At 39.6% G+C, this 20712-nt stretch overlaps 1 protein-coding gene across 1 annotated transcript in view; it reads left to right on the top strand.

Annotated features, from left to right (window-relative positions):
* Ppef1 (protein phosphatase with EF-hand domain 1) overlaps window positions 1-20712 on the top strand; it is a 63405-nt gene that overhangs the window by 23052 nt on the left and 19641 nt on the right. The window contains exons 6-7 of the mRNA XM_052170205.1: window positions 2776-2822; window positions 20440-20606. Of these exons, the coding sequence (XP_052026165.1) occupies window positions 2776-2822; window positions 20440-20606 (214 nt within the window). The remainder of the gene's footprint in view (window positions 1-2775; window positions 2823-20439; window positions 20607-20712) is intronic.

A 20712-nucleotide genomic window follows, 5' to 3' on the forward strand; every position in this document is an offset into this window, starting at 1 on the left:
TCTTTTCTGCCCTTGGCTGGTGCTTTAGATTTTCCAACTGGTCTTTGCAGCTTTTAAAGGAGTGGGAATGTCCCCAAAATCTGTTTCTTGTTCTTCTAAATAATAAGAGTTGAGATTTTGTTATCTTATAGGCCAGCCTGGCAGGATATTGCTTCTAGAAACAGTCCACTTTGAAATTCATCCCAGTTGGTGCTCAGCATGCTTACACTGTCTGGGAGTGGGGTGTATGGAAGGAACAGCAATTCCCTAACTTCTAATTAAGCCTTTAGGTTACAAAACAGTGCTTGTTATTTTCCAAATCAGTTTTTAGCCCACGTCCTCTTACTCTGGCAGGTAGAAGTGGATTTGACAATCTAATTAAACCCTTTCCATTCCCAGCATCTCATAGTGGTGACAGGGACTTGATCTAGCAGTACATATCTCATGACATTGGGCTGACTCAGGTCTTTTGAAGATTCTCTAATGGTTTAATTTCGACCGAATTAGGCCACCAGATCACTCTAGACAATAATATACCTTAGCATAGAGACCTTTTATTCAAAGCTACAGCAGGCTTTGCTTTTGAGGGAAATAAAGAACGCTGGGTCATAAGGCTCAGGAAACCATGCCAATCTGTGAAGCCTCTAAAGCCAGGGGCTAGGCTTTCTACCCACATGTACATTAACAGTCAAATACAGATGTTAGGATCTGTATTTTCATTAGCCCTCCAGTTGCTACTGCAGATCTATCTGTATCGAGGTTATTGATGTGTGCCACTGTACCTTAGAAGAAGAAATGAATTAGAGGTCATGGGAGGCCTAGAATTTCACAATATGAGAACTAAAAAGTCCTTACCGAGATGTTCTGGTCCTTTTACTAAAAGCTAAGGTTTTAATTTTTCCCCCATGCTAAGGATCAAACCCAGGGGTTATCATAGAGTTATCAAGCACTCTATAACTGAACTATATTCAAAGCTCCTATGTCTTGCTCTTATGGATGAAATAGAGGTCCAGAGAGAAATACATAATTTGCCAAGGCATTTCCACATGGTACCATGCACACTAGCTTACTCAGTCAGTCAGTGATAGGGTTGCATTAAAAATAAGGTCTTCTACATTTCAAATTAGGGAGGGTGCCATCTTTGCACATGTCTGTTCAGACTAGATAAATCCATTCATTTAAGGGACCCTACATTTGAGACATTTATTTCCACATATTTTTCTCCACATAGCATCCTTGGTAAAGATAAAAGCAAATATGCTGAAGCAACTTCATATTTTAGCATGCCAGTTATTCTAATCCTTCATATTCAAATTTCTGTACATGTGGTAATGGAAGTAGTAGTGGCTGTGATGGTGGTGGTGGTGGTGGTATGTGTGTATGTGTATGCGTATGCATGCATGCACATGTGAATGTGTATGTATGCATGTAGAAACAAGATTGGTGGTGGATGTCTTTCTCCATTGCTGTCCACTTTACTTTTTGAGACAGGGTCTCTTACTGAATCTGGTGCTCACTGATTGGCAAGGTTGGGTGCCAGTGAGCCTGTCTCTGTTGCCTTCAGCATTGACGGTACAGATGGGGCCACTGTACCTTGATTTTTTGCATGGTTGATGGGGATCTGAGCACAAGTCTTCTTCAAAAGCAAGCACTTTAATTATCATCTCCATGGTTAGTATACTTATATTTTTAATAGGCAAATCACTCTGAAGAAAATTAAGAAAGCAAAATAATTGGCAAGATATATTAAATATTTATTTAATTTTTAGAGTGAGATTATATAAAGGTATTGACATTTAAGTATCCATTAACATCAATATGCTCTTTATCTTATTTTTACTATTCTGGCAATTTTATAAAAAGTGCTAATAATGTAGGGTTTTTAACCTTGTTATATCTAATGTAATTTATCTTATTTATGGGATATTATATAAACTGAGAAAAAGTGTTCTTAAATTATCTGGGAATTAAGTTGAATACAAATTTTGATAAAAGATTATAAAAGATAAATATTTTACCTAAAAGTATTTATCCAAGTAGAAATTTTGAATATTCATATAGTCACTTTTTTTATTAATGAGTCTTATATTCATAGCTTGCATTAGCTGGCTTTTGTTTTTTTCCCTCATAACTATCTCATCAAAAAGAGTCTCAATGATCTGGTTATAATTTTTAAATCTTTAAAATTTGAAGTAAAATAAAGCAAAACCAAACAAATGAATGGCTATGGATTCAGTGATTAAATACATGCGTTGAGTGCCTAGTTGCCTAGATACTATTTATTGTAAGTCCTTGGAGAGTCAATGCTTCCTGTGATAGCTATTTTTGCTGCCCTCCTAGGCATTAACATATAGGCAATACAGAGAAAATCATCTTGAGGTGAGAGGATGCTGAATTTGAATTCTAGCTCAGATTTTGGTGGCAGGGTGATTGCATATGTTTTATAATTACTCTGAGTCTCATTTGGAATATAAAGATGATGATAATGCTATTCACTGAGTGGTGGTAAGGATTGAACAAGAAAGTAAGCATAAAATTCTTAGTATAGAGCTTAATTCAGAATAAATAAATTCCTAGATCAAATAGTTCCAGTTGCTGTGCCCACCCCATATGTACCATTGGAGAGAAAGAAAGAATCCATGGAAGCAAAATGAGTAATGAATTAGTATCATCAACATAAAGTGGAAATCCCAATCCCCTGAGAATACTTGGGGTATTTGAGATTTAAAATTCTTTAACAAAATAAGCATCTCGTCTTGGTTCTTACTGAATACTGATTTTTCATTTGTGTTCCAGGTGATTTGCATGGGAAACTGGATGATCTTATGTTGATTTTCTATAAGGTAAATGGTTGTTTTCCTAACTACTTGTGCTTTTGTTGAGTGAGTGCAGTCCTAGGGCAGATAACAATATTAGTTTTGTTGTGTGTCTGTCTATACACACAAATATAAATGCAATATGACAGTTTTTTATCTTCAAAGCTCAAAGATTTGTAGAAATACATCTTTTAGTTTCCCACACATCTCATAAAATTTGTTTTTCAAAAATGTAATTAGATTCTTTGTTCAACACTGAGGCTATCTGTATATCAGTTAGAATGTGTGCATGTCTGTCTTTATTATGTCATAAAGGTTACGGTGGCAAGGGATGAAGAGGAATGTAATCTGTTTTATTTTGCTTGGAAATTAGCATGTTCTATAATGAGATTTCCCTTTTATCCCACACTAATTGGGCATGAAGGGAGAGTCCTTTAGTAAATGTCGACCTTGCTCTAGCAGCTCTGAGCTCAGTTGTTCTGCTGGTGCTTCATCTTGTGCACAAAGTTGCAGCAAGGCTGACACAGACTTGATCTGTATCTCTTTGACTGGATTCATTGTTCTCTCTGAGGTAACAGTTGCTACCTGAAAAATGTTTGCTTCTAGAATGATCATATCTAGAAAACAGATCCTGGAGCCCTAGCACTGTCATTTAACACTAGTCTTTTACATGTCTCTTTTTGATTAATGCATTTATTCTCCATCTATCATCCTCAAGACTAGCAAAATTAACCACAATTTGTTTTCCAGCTTCCATATTATCTTGGGCTTCCACATTATCTTGGGCTTCCACTCCATACATTGTCTTATGGATAAAGTGATGTAATTAACCAAGAGCATTTTGTATTTTTAATATTTATTTTTATTTAAAATTTTTTCATCTAATATATTCTGATGATATTCTTTCTCCTCCCCCAGTTTCTTCAAGATCATCTCTATGTTTCTATCAACCCATCTTCAAGCTCATGGTCTCTCTCTCTCTCTCTCTCTCTCTCTCTCTCTCTCTCTCATTCGATGGCATTTTAAGGATCCACATTATGACAGAAATGCAAGGTTTTGTTTCATTTATCCATAATGGCAACTTGAAAGAAAATGGGATAGGTCAAACTAGAAGTAAGTCAATGGACCTGGCACTTTGGAGAGGATTTGGATGACATTTCCGACAGCCTAAACAAGGTCCAGAGCTAGGGACTGTGTACAGAGGAAGTGAGAAGCTCCCCCAGGCAGTTGGTTGGTATAGGAATTCCAGACAAGCCTTTCTGGTATGGAGCTGATGGAGTTAGTAAAGAGAACTTCTGGATATAGCTGTAGGAGTCAAGCTAGGGAATGAAGAAAAAGAAGCCAGTATGGGAAGAATGGGAGGATTAAAGTATTAGAATGTGCACTAGAGTTGGGGAATACCTGGAAGGGCCTTAGGGAGCAAGAGAGGTAGAAAGATGCAGGTGAAATTGTCCCAGGTGATATGAGAGTCTGAGGTGGAATCCAGAAGGCAAGCTACAAGGATCAGTAAAAGAATATCAGCAACGGGGAGGGTAAGTACCAGGAAAACATGTGTTGAATGAGTTGACCCTTGGACCTAAAGCTAAGGAGCTGATGGAGACATTTAGTCAGAGGTCCTGGGTCTAGAAGGAGTCAGGCAAAGTTTCAGACCTTCTACTCCCTTGCCCCTGAAGTGTTTTTCCTTGTAGGAAATAGATTTGTTTCTTCCACAGTAGTGATGCTGGAGTCAGGGGTCACCAGCATCCTTAAGGGGGGGTCTATATTTGTGGAGAGAGTTCTTTCTGGATGAGGTTATATACAGAAGTCACTTGCCTGACTTAACAGGTGGAAAATGGAAGGGCCATTGAGGATGGCAAGATTTCACCTTGAGAAACTGAAAAAGTTCTATGTACAACATGAGGGCTATATTAATAATTAAGTAGAGGGAGTTTATTTATCATGACATGGGAATGCCTCTGGCCAAGTTGGAAAGGTGTGGGAAGGGAAGGGAAGGGAGGAATACTTAAATGAAGTCTCAAGTTGTCCAACACAAGAATTATTTGTCTGGCTTACCACACTACTTCATATTAAACTTTCAAAATTTCAGCCCTGCTATTGCTTGAGGATAGAATATGGACAGCAGTAACCAAAACAGTCCGGCAAGTCTTTCCCTAGAGACTTTGGAAAACTCTTGAAAAGAAAAATGGCTGGACAAGTTAAATGGGGACAGTGGTCACTACATTCCAAGCAATTTGGAAAAGAAACCTTTTTAAGGAGGAGCTAAAGATACTAAGGTATGATCAGAGATTGAGTCCTGGAGTAGAGAGATCAGGACAGAGTATTCTGACACAGTTCTTTAATTGCACTGGCAAAGTGACATGGAACATATAAAACGGGAAGGTGCTAATGTAAAGACTGAACAGGAGGAGGTGGGTGGTAGGAAGCGTCATAAAAGGAACTAAAGGTGAAAATATAGCATTCAAATGGAAGCTAGAGACATCTCAAGAGTTCTCCAGTGACATTATTCAGGGCCCTGCAGTAAAAGAGAAGGAAGCTACTCATGCATAGACTGGGGTGGAAGGAGGTAGGGGGATATTTGAGAGTGGTATGTAAGAGCAATGGGTTAGAATTTTACCAAACAGTGTGAGAAGGTAGCATGCAGATTGGGCATGGGACAAACCAAACACATCACTTGCCTGACTTAACTGGGGGAAAATGGAAGGGCCACTGAGGATGGGCAGATTTCACCTTGAAAAACTGAAAAAAGTAGTTTTATGTACAACATGAGGGCTATATTAATAAAACCAAAAACCTCCTGTATTAATGAATTTTCAAAGTGTCCTTTCCTTTCTGAAGCTAAAACCTTTGTGGAGAGCAAGCATGTCCAGATGCATTCCTTCTTGCTTTCTCTGTGATGCAAGCTAAATATGCCCCCAAAATGTCCTTATCCACCATTTTAACCTTTTAATGTGTGCTCTGTGACCCTGAGCTGAGCATGCTCAAAAAAAAGTGTCTACTGTCTTTTCCCTCTTAAGCTGGACATGCTCAGATATGTACTTCCTGATTGAGTAGTCCCAGGAACATGCCCACCCTTAATGAGTTCTCCTACGTAAAACACATATGCTACTTTCTTTTCTTCGTTTATTTTTTGCTACAACATATATTTTTATTTTATTTATCTACATTTCAAATGTTATCCTCTTTCCCAGTTTCTCCTCTGCAGCCCCCCATCCCATCCCCCCTTACACTGCTTCTATGAGGGTGCTCCCCCACCCATCCACCCACTTCTGCCTCACTGCCCTAGCAGTAGGTTACTCCACACTGGGGCAACAAGCCTTCACAGGTCCAAGGGCCTCCTCTCCTATTGATGCCAGATAAGGCCCCTTCCACTCCTTCAGTCCTTCCCCTAACTCCTCCCTGTGCTCAGTCCAGTGGTTGGCTGTGAGTATCCTCCTCTATAGCAGTCAGGATCTGGCAGAGCCTCTCAGGAGACAGCTGTGTCAGGCTCCTGTCAGCAAGCACTTCTTGGCATCAGCAATGGTGTCTAGGTTTGGTGTCTGCATGTGGGATGGACCCCCAGGTGGGACAGACTCTGCATGGCCTTTCCTTCACACTTTGTTCCTGTATTTCCTTTAGACAGGAGCAATTCTGGGTAAAAATTTTGGAGATGGGTGGGTGGTCCCATCAACAGGTCCTCCCTCCCCTTTGTGGGCTATTTCATGTGCTACTTTCATTGCAAGAACATGCTGCTTGGGGGAACAAAACAACTCCAAGTTCCCTTACCTACTGCAAGGGATAAGACTTTCCTCACTTTTGTTTCTTGTCATGCTTCTTTTTGGTTTTATGTTTATCAAGCTGTGAACCTACTGTGCTCAGTTATTCACTGTGTCTGGGATTCATGCTAAATGAGTAGATTTTAGTAGTGAGTACCAATATATGAGCATAATTATATGAGTAGCTTATGAGATGATGAGCACGTTGATTTGAATCTCTGTGGTTGCTTTCTTGGTCTTTGTATGACTCCTCTAACATCGTGTTATATATCTGCAACACACACAATAACCTTTACTTTTAAAAGGCAAACAAAAAATAACTATGATAAGGCAGTGAGGGCAGGTCATGAATATCATTAATATTTTCAATGATGGCACTAGAAAAAGTGCTGAACACCCACACACACACACACACACACACACACCTCTCTCTCTCTCTCTCTCTCACACACACACACACACACACACACACACACACACACACACATACACACACACAATCTTGCTATATAACCGAGGCTCTGCCCTCAAGTCCAGGCTTCCCTAATATCCAGGATATTCCTTCTTTATTATCCTCCCTAGGGCTGAGGTCAGAGCTTGTATCACCACCACCGCCACCACCACTGCTGCCGCCACCACATTGAAACAGGATCTCACTATGTTGCATTGTTTGCCTTGGAACTCACTATGTAGACTAGGCTTGTCCTGTATCCACAGAGATTCATCCACCTGCCTCTATCTCCTAAATGCTATGACTAAAGCCATGTGCCACCATATGCCAGGCCTCATATTATTATTCTAAAGGAATTTGTACTAACTGATGTTTTTATTAATTCAGTTATTTATTTACTTTTCATCTTGGTCACAGCTTCTTCTTCCTCTCCTCCCAGCCCCTCCCTCGCATGTCACCTCTCCTCCTCCCCTTCTCCTCAGAAAAGGGGAGGACCCCCAAAGGATATCAACCTGCCTTGGCATATCTTCTTTTTTATTAGATATTTTCTTTATTTACATTTCAAATGTTATCCCCTTTTCTGGTTTCCTCTCCCTATCCCATACCCTCTCCCCCTGCTCATTAATTCACCCACTCCTACTTCCCTGTCCTGGCATTCCCCTGTACTGGGGCAACGAGCCTTCACAGGACCAAGGTTGGCCCATCTTCTATTGAGACTAGACAGGGGAGCCCAGTTAGAGGAAAGGGATCCAAAGGCAGGCAGTGTAGTCAGAGCAGCCCCTGCTCCTGTTTTAGGAGTCCCACATGAAGACCCAGCTGCACAACTTTTACTATGTGCAGGTGTAGCTCTATCCCATGCATGCCCTTTGGTTAGCACTTCAGTCTCTGTGAGCCCCTATCAGTCCAGGTTAGTTGATTCTGTAGGTTTTCTTACAGTATCCTTGATATCTCTCTAATTTCTTCAATCTTTCTTTACCTTCTTCCACAAGATTCCCCTAACTCTGCGGAATGTTTGGCTGTGGCTCTGTATTGGTTTCTATCAGGTGCTGGATGACGCCTCTCTGATGACAGTTATGCTAGGCTATACAAGTATAGCAGAATATCATTAATAGTGTCAGGGGCGAGCTCACTCTCGTGCTATGGTTCATAAGCTGGGAGAATCATTGGTTGGCCCTTCCCTCAAATTTTGCTCAAACTTTTACCTGTGCATATCTTGTAGACAAGACAAATTGTGGGCCTAATATTTTGTGGTCGGGTTGGTGTCCCAATCCCTCCATTGGAAGTCTTTTGCTAAGAGTCTTAGCTAGGGTCATCCTCACAGATTCCTGGGAGTTTCCATTGTCATAGATTTTTAGATCAGCCCAAAGATGTTCCTTCCCTCCCCCTCAATCCAGTTGTCTCTCCCAGTACTCCTTCTCTCTCCCTGCCCCATCTCTCTGTTCCCATCCCTCCCCCGTCCCCTATCTGGTCTCCTCTCTCCATCCAGCTCCCTTTCTCAGTGATATTTAAAGATTCCCCCCTTAGGACCTCCTTGTTACTTATCTTCTTTGGGTCTGTGGTTTGTAGCATGGCTTTGTTGTACTTTATGAATATCCACTTATAAGTGAGTATATGCCATGTTTGTCTTTCTGGGTCTGAGTTACATCATTTGGGACATTCTCTTCCTTTTTTTATCCATTCACCTGCAAATTTCATGTTGCCATTGTTTTGAATGGCTAAGTAATACTCCATTGTATAAATTCTCTTTATCCATTTTTCAGCTGAATGGCATCTAGGTTATCTTCAGTTTCTATTTGGTCTAGAGCTTTCAGGTGTGTTGTTAAGTTGCTAGTATGAGATCTCTCAAATTTCTTTATGAAGGCACTACTTAGTGCTATGAGTTCTCCTCTTAGCACTGCTTTCATTGTGTTCCATGGGTTTGGATCTGTTGTGCCTTCATTTTCATTGAACTCTAGAAAGTCTTAAATTGAATTGACTATTTTGCTCTCAATCAGTGTTGCACCAGCTCACTGAATCCCAGTCCAGTGCAGTGACTCACTTCAGCGCACGGGCCAGGGCTACGAGCTGAGTCATGCTGGTGTGAACCCTGATCTTCAAAGCTTACTCAGAGCTAGCTTAGTAGTCATACTTTAAATTGTGTTCATTTAATTATATGGTTTAAAGGAAACAAAATTTAAATTTGGGGGAGCAGTTTGGCCAGCTGTATCGTGTTGGAAAATTTTTAATTTTTTTTAAAAATTTAAAGCTAGATTTGTCCAACACTTATGTCTTTTTTTCCATTAATTAACTTATTTATTCACTTTACATCCTAATCGAAGCTCCCCATCCCTCCTCTGCTCCCAGTCCCACCTTTATGAGTCCCCCCATTATCTCCTCCCAGCCTCCACCTTGGGTACCACTACACCGTGGGACATCTAGTCCTACCATGACTAAACACCTCCTCTCCCATTGAAGTCTAATCAGGCTGTCCAGGTATGGAAAGGGGATCCAATGGCAAGCAACAGAGTCAGAGACAATCTCTGTTCCAATTATTAGGGAACCCACATGAAGACCAAGCTGCACACCTGATACAAATGTAGGAGTGGATGGCTAGGTCCAGCCCCTGCATGCTCTTTGGCTGATGGTTCAGTTTCTGTGAGTTCCCATAGTTCCAGGTTAGGTGACTCTGAGTCTTCTTATGGTGTCCTGGACACTTCTGGGTTGCTCAATTCTAACCCCAATATTTATGTCTTAAGTATGGATAATTATTTTCTTCTCCATCAACCCTAATAAAACAGAAGCTTTGCCTTCACTAACAATTATTCACCTCTCAGCTAGCATTTTGTTATATGACTTCTTCCTCATCAGTTCCTCTTTATAATATGAGCAGGGCTATGTGCTCAAGCTTAGCCCAGGTCAACCAAATGTGAGAGGCAGTAATATCACTGATATGCCTAACTATTTTACTTTTCTTTTCCAAGTGATAGGTTTGACTCAAGACTTGTTTTACTGTGCAGGGAATTGAACTTAGGGCCTCCCATATGTTAGGCAGGCACTCTACCACTGAACTATATCCTCAATCCTTTGTTTCACTTTTTTACAAGAACTTTGAGACAGGGTCTTAATAAGTTGCTCAGGTGATCAGTAGACTCATCCCAGAGCTCAGGCATCCACTGAACTTGTGATCCTTAGCCTCATCTCCTTGAGTAGAGGGATTACAGGGTCAAAACCTTTATCATTATAACTGATCATATACAAAAATGAATCTTTCTACTAGTTTGTTCACTTAGTAAGCTTTTTATTTGGCCTCTGTGTACTGAAGACATAAGCATCATGTAAAAACTAGAGCAACCTACAAAGACAAACTGTGGGAATCATTCATTTCATATTGCCAAGTTTTTAGCATATTATCTCATTCATAGCTGGCAATATAGTATGACTAAGAGGAAAATACTGCCCTGACAGATACAGTTTACTGGGATGTTTGATTTTAAAAGATCCCCTGGAATCAGTTCCTAGCACAGGGATTGTGTTGTGGGCAACACAATGAAGAAAAGATAATTGAGAGAAGACTTATTATGAGTGGGATTGGGAGTTTTAAGGGAACTGACTGGTGGGACACTAACTTCACTGAAGCTTCCTAGATGAACTGGCTAGGTTTTGTGTCTGAGAAAAGATCCTGCTATGAAACCAAGTTTGACCTCCAACTTGCAGCAATTCTCCCTCAACTTCCCAATGCTGGCATTCCTGGTGTGTTACATCACAGCTGACTTATTTATTATTTTATCATGAGGCAGCCAAGGCTAGCCTTGTTCTCCAGATCTTCATCTTTTCACATTCTTTTAAGGATGTTTAATAATTTAATAAGGGCCCGAATCATGAAGGAATGCCTTGAAGGGCAAGGAAGTTTCTGTTACAAACTTTCCTGTGGTATACTGCAATAATTTTTGGGTTTCAGAGCAATGATTGCTTTTGAGGAATTGTTGTTAGTTTTTCATTTGTTTAGTATGTGGCCATCCTTAATGTTTTTGTCATTTATCACATTAACTCTGAGATATTTTCAGATCACTCAACCCCATCTGGCTTGGGACTTTTTTCCCCTCTAGGTACCACACTCTTAACCACAACAGACCTTTGCTAAAAGGGCACCTCCACTTTATATGTCTTCAAATGTAATTTCATCATCAAGTGAAGCAATTTACATATCATTAGTTAGGTCATGTTTTTCGATTTTATTTTCTGAAAAGGTTAATGCTAATCAGCCACTTTTGCTTAATTGGAGTGACCAATTTGAAATACTTCATTTAGAGCCTCAGCCTTGCTAACATTACAAGACATTTTCCTTCATTGAATGGAAAGCTTGAAATTGTAGATCAAGTATTAGTGAATGAGTTTGTTAAATTGGTGCTGAGAGTGGTGCTCCTGCAGCTGAAAAGGCGCTGGACATGGACACAAAGCACCTAATTAGCTTTCAACCCTGTGGGTCTCATACTGTCTATTGGGATCTGTGCTGTCTCCGTTTCCTTTTCTTCCTTCCTTCCCCTCACTGCTCCACCTGAGCCCATGCTCATAACTTTCCCACAGTGAAGATAATCTAATCCTGTAGTCCCCATCACTGGGACACTTCATGCTGCCCCTGGGATCGTCAAATCTTTGTGTCTGAGATCTTCAAAACAGAGGTGGTAAAAATGAAAGTTGTGATATTACGGAATTGAAGCCCAGAAGTTATTGTTTGATATTTCTTAGGAAAATGTTCAGATATGTTGAAATAAGTTTCAGATGTCTATTATAAAATGCTTCAATAGGAACTAGGTGAGAATATAGGAAAATGTCTCATTTTTGTGTGTCTAGTCAATTCACTTTTTTTTTTTTTTATCACTTGCGGACCTTCAGAGTGCTTTTCAGAATTGTGGTTACCCTGGGTTTTCTATAATTTTTGGCTTAATATCCATGTCATAAATGATGTTTTACTTATTAACTGCAGTGTAAATCTGAATTTGCTGGAGCTGAGTGAAGAGTTTTTGCTCCTTTGAAAGGAACTAAGGGAAATCTCAGTAGCAGGAGCCTAAAGAGCCCAGAAACTCATGTCACAGGAGACTTAGCTGTCTTATTATTTGAAGACTAAAATGTGTTCTAACTTAGATTATGCAAAATAATTTGACTAATTCTAAACCAGCAAGACAGATATATATCCAAATAAATCTTGCCAGGCTTTGAAGTCATTGCCTTGAAAGGCTTAACTTAAGAAGAGGTCAGTATATGTTTAAGATTTCTTTTTTGTAAATGGTGGGGGTGGGGTGAGGAATTGGTTTCCTGTCTGCATATGTATGTGTGGGGTGCATTCATGCATGAATGCATGTGTGTGCACTCCTGCTGGCATATATGAAAGCTAAAGGTTGACATTAGTGTCTGTCTTTATTACTTTCCACATGGTATTTTGAGACAAGGTCTTACAAAGAATGTGATGCTTACTATTTTCCTGTCTCCGTCTCCTATTGTTTTACTGTCTCTGCCTCCTAGTGTGGTGGAGACCATTACCTCCACACCAGTCTTTAATGAGTGTTTGAGAATTTGAACACAGCTCCTCCTGCTTACTCACAGAGCCTTCCCCTTAGCCCTCATGGAAAATACAAATCTTTAATTTTTTTCTTTGATCCACTGCTTATCAAGACTCCAGCTGTTAATTTCTAAGAATCTTAATTCATGGAGCAAGAATTTTTCTAGCCATATTTTATTATTTATTCCAAATCTTATTGGATTTTGATATAAGAAAAATGTCCTATGAGATATTTTTCAGTTTGAATGTATTAAAGATTTCTTTTTGTTTGTTTGTTTTTTGAGACAGGGTTTCTCTGTATAGTCCTGGCTGTCCTGGATCATTCTGTAGACCAGGCTGGCCTTGAACTCAGAAATCCGCCTGCCTCTGCCTCCCAATGCTGGTATTAAAGGTGTGCACCACCACTGCCCGGCATGTATTAAAGATTTCTTGTGGGCCAAGTGTGAAGCTAATTTTCACAAAATTTGCATGAACATCTGAAAAATTAGTTATATTGTATTTGTAAAAACTTCCTTATATCTAGTAAAGTTTATATTAAAGTATAAATATATAATATATACATATAAACACTTATACACATAAAATAAAATAAATCTTCAAATCTTTTTTTAAGATTTTATTTATTTATTTTATGTATGAGTACAGTGTATGAAAAGATCTGGCTAACTCATATGCATCTAGGTAGAGCATTTCATTTCCTACCTAAACTCATGGGCCTCTCCACATGGCTGGCTGAGCATTCTCATGACAATAGCAGTTAGTGTCCCCCAAAGTCAGTAACCTAAGGGAAAATAGTAGGACGCTGCTGTGTCCTCTATGACTTAAGTCTTTAAAGTTTCATGCAATCACTTCTACTTCTATGTCTGTTTCCAGAAGCAGGTCATTAAGTCTATCTCACTCAAGGCGAAGAAAATTAGACTTTACCTTTTAAAAAGGAGTGTCAAGAATTTATGGAGGTTATTTTAAGCAATAATTCAACATGGATATTCACCACCTTTATAGGTTGTGGGTTTTTTTTTTCTTTTTTTTTCTTCAGAGCTGAGGACCGAACCCAGGGCCTTGTACTTGCTAGTCAAGCACTCTACCGCTGAGCTAAATCTCCAACCATTAGGTTTTTTTTTTTTTTAAGATTTATTTGTTTGATATAAGTACACTGTCCTCAGACACTCCAGAAGAAGGAATCAGATTCCATTACAGATGGTTGTGAGCCACCATGTGGTTGCTGGGAATTAAACTCAGGACCTCTGGGAGAGCAGCAAGTGTTCTTAACCACTGAGCCATCTCTCCATCCCCACTTTTGTAGTTTTAAACGGTTTATTCTTCTACTTGTGATTAGAATATGGAGCAAATATTTCTTCTTTGGATGGTGATTACAAGTTCACGAAATGTAGATTCTTTTTTTTTTAACTAGTAACCTTCTTCCTCCAATTTTATTCGATATATTTTTTATTTACATTTCAAATGATTTCCCCTTTTTTAGCCCCCCCACTCCCCGAAAGACCCATAAGCCCCCTTCTCTCCCCCTGTCCTCCCACCCACCCCTTCCCACTTCCCCGTTCTGGTTTTGCCAAATACTGCTTCACTGAGTCTTATAAAGGGCTTTTTAACATGTTATGATGAAATGCTCTGATGCTGTTAAATATTTTATTTTATTTTCCTGGTCTTAGGGAATCATACCTTCTGCTTGCTAGGCAAGTATTGTACCACTCGGGGATATTGCTACTATCATCTCTTTTTGAGACAGTGTCTTGCTTATGTTGCTCAGGCTGACCTTGAACTTGCTCTGTAGACAAAGTTAGCCTAAAACTTGTGTCCTTCTGCCTCTGCCTTCCCAGTGCTAGGATTATAGATGTATTACACAACACCCAGTTAATATCTTAATCTTAAATTCCATTTTGTTTCCTGTTACTCTTTCCAGCTTTGTCTTCTCTGTTGTATTTATTTGTTTGCAATCATCTCTAATCCATTTATATGCTTTTTAAGGAATAACATTTACTTGAAGTTTTGTTTTACTACATCTTTCATATTTTAATGTAAAAATTTAACTCATTTGCATGTTTGAATTTTTCTTTTATTCTTCTTTACTATTTTGCTTTGGTTTTCTCTTTCTTTGGGTTGTTTTAGTGATCTTTCTTTTTTCTCCATTTATTTATTTATTTATTTATCCACTTTACATCCCAATCACAGCCCCCCTTCCAGTCCCCCCACACACCCCTTTGCCCCTTCCCCCTCCCCTTCTCCTCTGAGAAAGTGCCCTTAGTCTAAGCTTAGTCTACTCTGAGTCTAGCCCTGCCTACTCGGAGTCTAGGCCTGCCTACTCTGGATCTAGCCCTGCCTACTCTGGATCTAGCCTTGTCTACTCTGAGACTACATGCCCCTCCTTCCTAGTCTAGCTACACCCACTCTGAGTCATGAAGACACTGCAAAACTAGGCAAATAATCTCCCACTGAGGCCAGACAAGGCTGCCCTGTTAGGGATACATGATCCACAAACAAGTAACAGAGTCAGGGACAGCCCCCTCTTAGTTGTTGGAGGAATGCATAAAGACCATGGGGCATAGTGTGTGTGTGTGTGTGTGTGTGTGTGTTGATTCAGTCCATATGATGCCCCAAGGGTCCAGGTTAGTTGACTCTCTTGGTTTGCTTATGAAGTCCCTATCCACTCCGGGGCCCTCAATCTTTCCCCCCAACTCTTCCACAACACTCCCCAAACTCTGTCTAACCTTTAACTATGGATCTCTGCATCTGTTTCGGTCAGCTGCTGGGTGTAGCCTCTCAGAGGACAGTTATACTAGACTGCTGTCTGCAGACATAACAGAGTATTGATACTAGTATCAGGAAAGTTGGGACAGGAACTCAAATAGGGCAGAAACCTGGAGGCAGGAGCTGACGCAGAAATGGTGGAGGGGTACTGCTTATTGGCTTGCTCCTCATGGCTTGCTCAACCTGCTTTCTTTTTTTTTAATTGGATATTTTATTTATTTGCATTTCAAATGTTATTCTCTTTCCCAGTTTCTCCTCCAGAAACCCTTTATCCCATTCTCACTCCCCCTGCTTCTATGAGGGTACTCCCCCATCCCCCCAACCCACTCCTGTCCTGGCATTCCCCTACACTGGGGCATCAAGCCTTCACAGGACCAAGGGCCTCTCCTCAACCTGCTTTCTTATAGAACCTAGGACCACCAACCCAAGGATGGCACTACCCACAATGAGCTAGGTCCTCTCCTACTGATCACTAAGAAAATATCCTACAGGCTTGCCTATAGACTGATCTTATGGAGGCATTTTCTGTCCTCTACTATAACTACCTTGTATCAAGTTGACATGAATCTAACTAGCACACCATGATTCCCATTTATTCAGTAAAACATCAATTTCTTATGCTATATACTTACTTACTTACTTACTTACTTACTTATATACCAGGCCAGGTTTCATGTTATATAGCTTAGGCCATCTTTGAACTTTCTATGCAGCTGAGGATGACTTTGAATATCTGATTCTCCTGTTTCCATGTCTCAAGTGCTGAAATTTCTGGTGACTGCCATCATGTTCAGCTTTATGCAGTGCTAGGTTTTCATGCATGCTAAGCTAGCAGTCTACATCCCCAGCCCTACTTTTTAGACCGTGAACTTTATTAATTTCTGTATATTTAATCTAAACAATATATAGTATTTGTAATTTTAAACAATTTCCTCTTCTGTTTCTAGAATTCTTGCTTAGTACTTAAATGCAATCTTGACAATTTCATATTGATTCATATTTATTAATATATTTGAAGCCTAACTTGACAATTGGATTCTTTCCCTGTAGTCCTTCCTTGGCTTGAAGACTTTTAAACTGTTACTATTGTAACTTGGCTGGAGTATTTTGTTGGATGCTTTCCTTTGTGAAACATATGCAAGCACATTGAACCCAGTGACTTTGTATTGTCTACTTGTTTGTTCCTTGCATCTGAAACTGTTTCATGTACATGCATACATGCTCATTGCTTTTGTGCTACTAAACTACTACATATTCTTATTCTAGTATGAAGAACTTTTGAACCCTTACATATTTGCAATTATTTCCCAACTATTCTTAGATAGTAATGATGTCTTTGTTGTATATAGAATTATTGTCTCATAGTCCATTTTTCTGTTTAATTTATAGATTTTATTCTACCATCTTCTGCCTTTCTCTACTTCAGATGATAAGTATACTACTAGGCTGATTCTTCTCCCCTCCCCCATCACCTGTCATTGGCATATTTTAAGACCTATTTCTGGTAATGGAATTTCTCCTCTATTATGCTTCTCATTCATGAGCTCTTTCAAACATCAAACTGAAAATTCATTTTAAAATGCATTTGGTGCTAGAGAGACGTCTCAACAGTTAAGAGCACTGACCGCTCTTCCAGAGGTCCTGAATTCAATGCCCAGCAACCACAATGTAGCTCACAACCATCTGTAATGGGATCTGATGCCCTCTTCTGGTGTGTCTGAGTAATCACATAAATAAATAAATCTTTATGTGTACCTGCACATGTGTGTATATGCACATAAGTGTAGATATCTATGAAGCCCAGAAGAAGGCATTGGATTCTCTGGTTCAGGAGTTACAGGTTGTTGTGAGACACCCAATGTGGGTGCTGGCTCCTCTACAAGACTGACAAACTCTCTTAACCACCAAGCCATCTCTCCAGCTCTTGAAGTCTTTTAGCCATTGAAAATTCCTTTCAGTATTATTTTAATTATTTCCTTTTTTGTGATCATGGAATGCCTATTATTAGCATATTAGTTTTCTTTGTTTGGTTTTGATCTTTCTCTATCTCCCTCCCTCCCTGTCTTCCTTTCTCCTCCCTTCCTTCCTACCCCCTATCTTTCTTCCTTTCCTTTCTTTTTATTTTCCTTCATTCCTTTGTTCTTTCTTTTTGTTTCTTCACAAGGCCTCATGTGTATCTGTGTGTGTATCTTTTGTATGTCTCAGTGTGTGTTTGTATCTGTGTGTCTATGCTGTTGAACCCAGGTGCCCTTGAAGGTCAGAGATATCAGATTCCCCTGAAGCTAGAGTTGCAGTAGTTGTCAGTCACCATATGTGGGTGCTGGGACCAGAATTTGGATCCTCTGGATCAGAAGTATTTATACTTTTGTCTTTATTGAAGACAACTTTTTCATATAATATATTCTTATCATAGTTTCCCCTCCCTCATCTCCTAGAGCCTCCCTACCTCCTAACCCACCCAACTCTATGCCTTTTTTCTATCTCTTTAGAAAACAAACACAAAAAAGGAATATAGAATAAGAAAAAAAGAAAAAGCATGAGAAACACAGACACACACACACACACACACACACACACACAGAACATAAACCAGAAAAACAAACAAAAACCCATAAAAGCACAAAATCAGAAATCATAATATATAAGCAGAAAATCCAATGAAGTAAAAATTTCCCTAACAAAGCAATATGAAACAAAAAAAAATCTAGAAAATCACTGAGTTTGTTTTTATTGGCCATCTACTGCTGGGCTTAAGGCCTACCCTTAACTGTAGTTTATACCCAGTGTCTTAGTAGAGTTTCTATTGGTGTGACAAAACACCATGACCAAAAAGGAAGTTTGAGAGAAACAGGATTTATTTGGCGTATACTTCCAGATCATAGTCCATCATTAGTCTGGACAGAAACTCAACCAGGGCTAGAACCTGGAAGCAGAAGATGATGCAGAGGCCATGTTGCTAACTGGCTTACTCTCTATCGTTTGCTCCGCCTGCTCTCATATAGAACCCAGGATCACCAGCCCAGGAATGGCACCATGGGCTGGCCCATCCCCACTTATCACTAATTTAGAAAATGCCTTACAATTAGATCTCATGGAAGAATTTTCTCAAGTGACACTCCTTCTTCCCTGATGACTCTGTGTCAAGCTGACACACAAAACCATCCAGCATACCCAGTGACATTCCAATGGAGAAAATGAATCTTTCCTTCGTAAGGAGTTGCCAACCCGGGGGTAGCTTCTTGGTTATGGATGGGAGCTGATGTCCACTTCCCCATCTCAGTGCTAGAATGCCATCTAGCTTGGACATGTACAGACCCTGGCATGTTGCCACAAACTCTTGTGAATTCATGTGTGCATTAGTCCTGTTATGTTAGTAGGTTATATTTCCTTGGTGTCCTTCATCCCCTCTGACTCTTACAATACTTCTGTCTCCTGCAGGATTCCCTAAGCCCTAGGGGAGGGGGTTGATGAAGATGTCCCATTTAGCAGAGTGTTTCAAGGTCTCACTCTCTGCACACTGTCCAGTTGTTGGTCTCTATTATTCAGTATTTGTTTTTAACTGCTGAGCCATCTCTCCAGGACTTCCCATGATTTAAAAAACCTTTTATTATATATATATATATATATATATATATATATATATATATATATATATATATATATCTATCTTCCCACATTTTTCCTTTTAAGATCCAACATTCCATAAACCCCAACCAGTATTGCCCTGGGTTCCTTCAGTCCCTTCAGGGTTGGTCCTTCCACGTCCTTGTCTCAGGACACTCTGCTGCTAATTCCTTAGCTCCTTTCAGAGCCTGTACATTTTTTAGAATCTGCCAGTCCTCTCAGCTGTTTATTCCAAGCATCCCAAGGCTGGGAAAAGAAAGAATTTAAGAGGCACAGAATCCTCCTCTCTTCTGTAAGTTTTGATAACTATAACTCATGTTTATACCATATAAACAGTTTATACCATATAAACCCTATTAAGAGAATGTAAAGTAGTATAATCTTAAAATTAGAAGTAACATAGACATCCTGATGTAATGAATGTCTTTGTGTTTATAGTTTGCATGGAATCTTATGTACATATAATATTCAGTGCCCAAATATTGCATGGTAATTAATGAGGGTATCATTCCCATTTTGCAGATGAAGAAAAGGTTAGCTTTCTCAGTGAAAACTATAGTATACCTGGAGCTGGACTGTGATGTTAATCATGTGATTACAATATGCCACTGCTTCCTTCCCTCGCTTACCTTCAGAATATGTTACACTGTGGAACTGATTTTTGGAATTCCTAAGTCATGTGTTATAAAGCTTTTTATATTGAAATGTATGATTTAAAATGCTAACTATAAAGGAGTAAGTTTTTGTTACATAGTTTGAAATCCGACAAAAGAAGAATTTAAAAATATTGTTTTTATAAGTATCCTCTTAACAATACATACATACATACATACATACATACAAATATACATACATACTCAAAAGTAATACTCAAAATAGATGATAGATGATGATATGGCCCAGTCATCAGTAAGTCAGAATATATAGTGGGTAAAGTTACCACATGTGTTTATATCTGCCCACTAGTATACCTATAGCATTGTCCCATTGCCTGAGTTCTTGCATGTCCATTATCACAGGTGACCTGCAAAGGAATATATTGTCATTTTGAAAATTGAGAGAATAAAGTTTAGTATAGGACCTTTGAATGAAAAACGCTTGGATGTTAGGTTAGTGGGTTTGTGTGTGTGTGTGAAGGTCTCCCTGTTTTCAGAGACAAGGGCAGCATGGGACTATGCATTCTCTTTTGGTAGTAACAGCGTGTGTTTCTTTCTTACTGGATTGTTTTCATACAATATATTCTGATTTTGGCGGGGCAAATCCTAGCTTCCTTCAGAGAAACCTCATGGTACGTGTAGAGTAGAGTAAACAATCCCCATCTCTTGTGAAATAGCGCTGTCCTGGGCTCATTCTTTGGTCCCAGGCCCCTTGCAGGTAACTGCCCCCAGAAGAAGCTCAAGCCAGTAGGCAGGTTCATCCCAGTGGAAAAGTGATTGGCCTCTCTTCTGTTTCAACAGGAACAAACACATAACTTTGACATTCTTTTGACAGCTTGCTTTCTTCCCTTTCTCTCCACAGAATGGGCTGCCTTCAGGGACCAATCCGTATGTTTTTAATGGTGATTTTGTAGATCGAGGAAACAATTCCATGGAGATCCTAATGATCCTGCTGGTTTGTTTTCTTGTCTACCCCACTGACCTGCACCTCAATAGAGGGAACCATGAAGACTTTATGATGAACCTGAGGTAGCGTGCATTTTAGACTTCTTCTTTAATTTCCACTCTGAAACTGCTGCTGCTTTGAGTTCACAGTTGACAGGTGTAGGTGAAGCTGTATAGAAGGCTAAGATGA

This window comes from Apodemus sylvaticus, chromosome X (genome assembly GCF_947179515.1).
Source record: "Apodemus sylvaticus chromosome X, mApoSyl1.1, whole genome shotgun sequence".
Classification (NCBI taxonomy): domain Eukaryota; kingdom Metazoa; phylum Chordata; class Mammalia; order Rodentia; family Muridae; genus Apodemus; species Apodemus sylvaticus.